At 63.0% G+C, this 2,165-nt stretch overlaps 1 protein-coding gene across 1 annotated transcript; it reads left to right on the plus strand.

The window, feature by feature from the left end:
• Window positions 1-296: 296 nt before the first annotated feature.
• On the plus strand, window positions 297-1,947 carry NKX2-8 (NK2 homeobox 8). The gene is made up of 2 exons (XM_003791959.1): window positions 297-674; window positions 1,391-1,947. The coding sequence occupies exons 1-2, from the start codon at window positions 518-520 to the stop codon at window positions 1,945-1,947; spliced, it is 714 nt and encodes a 237-aa protein (XP_003792007.1). The 5' UTR covers window positions 297-517.
• The last annotated feature ends 218 nt before the right edge of the window (window positions 1,948-2,165 follow it).

The following is a 2,165-nucleotide window of genomic DNA, read 5'->3' on the forward strand; positions in this document are numbered from 1 at the left end:
AAATAGGGAATAAATTCCTGGGTACTCATAAACCCACCCAGGCCGCCCCCCACTCTTTCCTGCTCTCCCATGGGGCCGGGTCGGGCGGGTGGTGGCCACCGCTCGCCACCCAAGATGTTATTCACTAGTAACAATCCCCATTATCTGTCCCCACTTTGGCCTAATCAGACAGAATCGCTAATGCCCAAGCCTGCTTCCTGCCTCCTCAGGGAGGTAACCGGGCTTCAAGGGGCGGGGTACGGGGCGGGGCGGGGGCGGAGGTGGCACCTTCCGGGCTAGCCCGTTCTTTGGTCGGAGCTCATTCAGGTACTTAACACTCTGGAGACCCCGACCTCAGCTTTCAAGGCGCTGGGGTGGGAAGAGCTGTTTATATAAACAGGGATTCCACTGTAAATGCGCTAAGACCCCGGCGGCCTGCGCATGGAGAGCGCCTCCCACGCCCACCGGTAAGAGCGGTGTCCCCGGCCGCCCCGAGGTTCCTAGGCCGCCCTGCCCCCTCTCTTTCCCCTAGCCGGCCATGGCTACCTCTGGACGCCTCAGCTTCACCGTGCGCAGCCTCCTGGATTTACCGGAGCCGGACGCGCAGCACCTGCCGAGGAGGGAGCCAGAGCCACGCGCCCCCCAGCCGGACCCCTATGCCACCTGGTTGGAGTCGGATCGCGGCCACTACCCCTGTGAGCTAGCAGAGGACTGAGGTGGGGGGTTGGGTGGAGAGGAGTGCCGAATCAAGGGCTGGTCTCTGTGGGGCCCAAGGTCTGGATTTCTTTAGTTTTGGAACCAGAGGCTCTGCCCTCATATCCCTACCTATTCTTCCCAGTCAGCAGATCCCGAGAGCAGATCCCTGCGCCTGGCACTAGTGCGGGGCATTTGCGTTTCGTGTCCGGGAATTCCTAGGGATTGGAATACTTACATGTTTAAAACATTCTCCTTTAAGATGTCTGAAAACGCGGCCGCGTTCTCCAGGCCTGCTTTGGGATAGTCGTTACTGGCGAGTTTACAGCACCCCTGCACCCACTCTGTGCAGGGCTTGCAAACCGTGGCAGACTGTACTGCCGTCCGCTTGGAAGCGGCCGGTGTTGGCGACCCAGCTTTGTGGTAGATTGGTCGGCCAGCGCAGCCACCAGTGCTGACATTTTACGAGGGTCCCGGGTGAATTTCTTTGGGGCACGATCTCTGGCCGGGCGATTAGTGTTGTGGTATGAATGGGGTCACTGAATTCGGAGAGGTGGGTGTCCAGACGTGGGCTCAGGAAAGGGAATGATCTCACCATGAAAGCCGTGGGCTAGTAGGGGTGCCCTCCAGGCAGCAGCTGAACCACGCCGGCAAAGCGACGGCAGGTGCTCAGTGGGTCCAAGGTCTCACCAACCCGTGTCTCCTTTGCTGTCCCTAGCCTCGGACGAGAGCAGCCCGGAGACCGGCACGCCAGATTCGGCGCAGCGGCTGTCGGCTGGGTCCAAGTCTCCGGGCTCGGACGCCGAGAAGAGGAAGAAACGGCGGGTGCTGTTTTCCAAGGCGCAGACGCTGGAGTTGGAGCGGCGCTTCCGGCAGCAGCGGTACCTTTCAGCGCCCGAGCGCGAGCAGCTGGCTCGCCTGCTGCGCCTCACGCCAACGCAGGTGAAGATCTGGTTCCAGAACCATCGCTACAAGCTGAAGCGCGCGCGCATGCCCGGGGCCGCCGAGTCGCCCGACCTGGCAGTCTCCGCTGAGCTGCACGCCGCGCCCGGCCTGCTGCGACGCGTTGTGGTGCCGGTGCTGGTGCGCGACGGGCAGCCCTGCGGCGGCAGCGGCGAGGCAGGCACAGCCACGGCCCAGGACAAGTGCGGAGCCTCTCTGGCCGCCGCCTGCCCTCTGCCGGGCTACACTGCCTTCGGGCCGGGATCGGCCCTCGGCCTCTTCCCGGCCTACCAGCACTTGGCGCCCCCAGCCCTAGTCTCCTGGAACTGGTGAGGCCTCGGCGGGGTGCCTGGAGCTCGCACAGACTTTGGAGCGCGCTGGACGTCTGGAGCAAGGTTGGAGACAAAAACTTGGAACTTCTCCGGCCACCTCCCTACCACACCGGGCTTCTCTGGCCACTCTCTCACCAGCCGTCGCGGACACAGACAGCAGGGAACTTTCGTAAAGATGCCCCCCTCCCTTCCCTCGACCGCCAACGCCAGAGCTAGATT

The sequence above is a fragment of the Otolemur garnettii genome, unplaced genomic scaffold (genome assembly GCF_000181295.1).
Source record: "Otolemur garnettii isolate 467f Iridium unplaced genomic scaffold, OtoGar3 scaffold00052, whole genome shotgun sequence".
Classification (NCBI taxonomy): domain Eukaryota; kingdom Metazoa; phylum Chordata; class Mammalia; order Primates; family Galagidae; genus Otolemur; species Otolemur garnettii.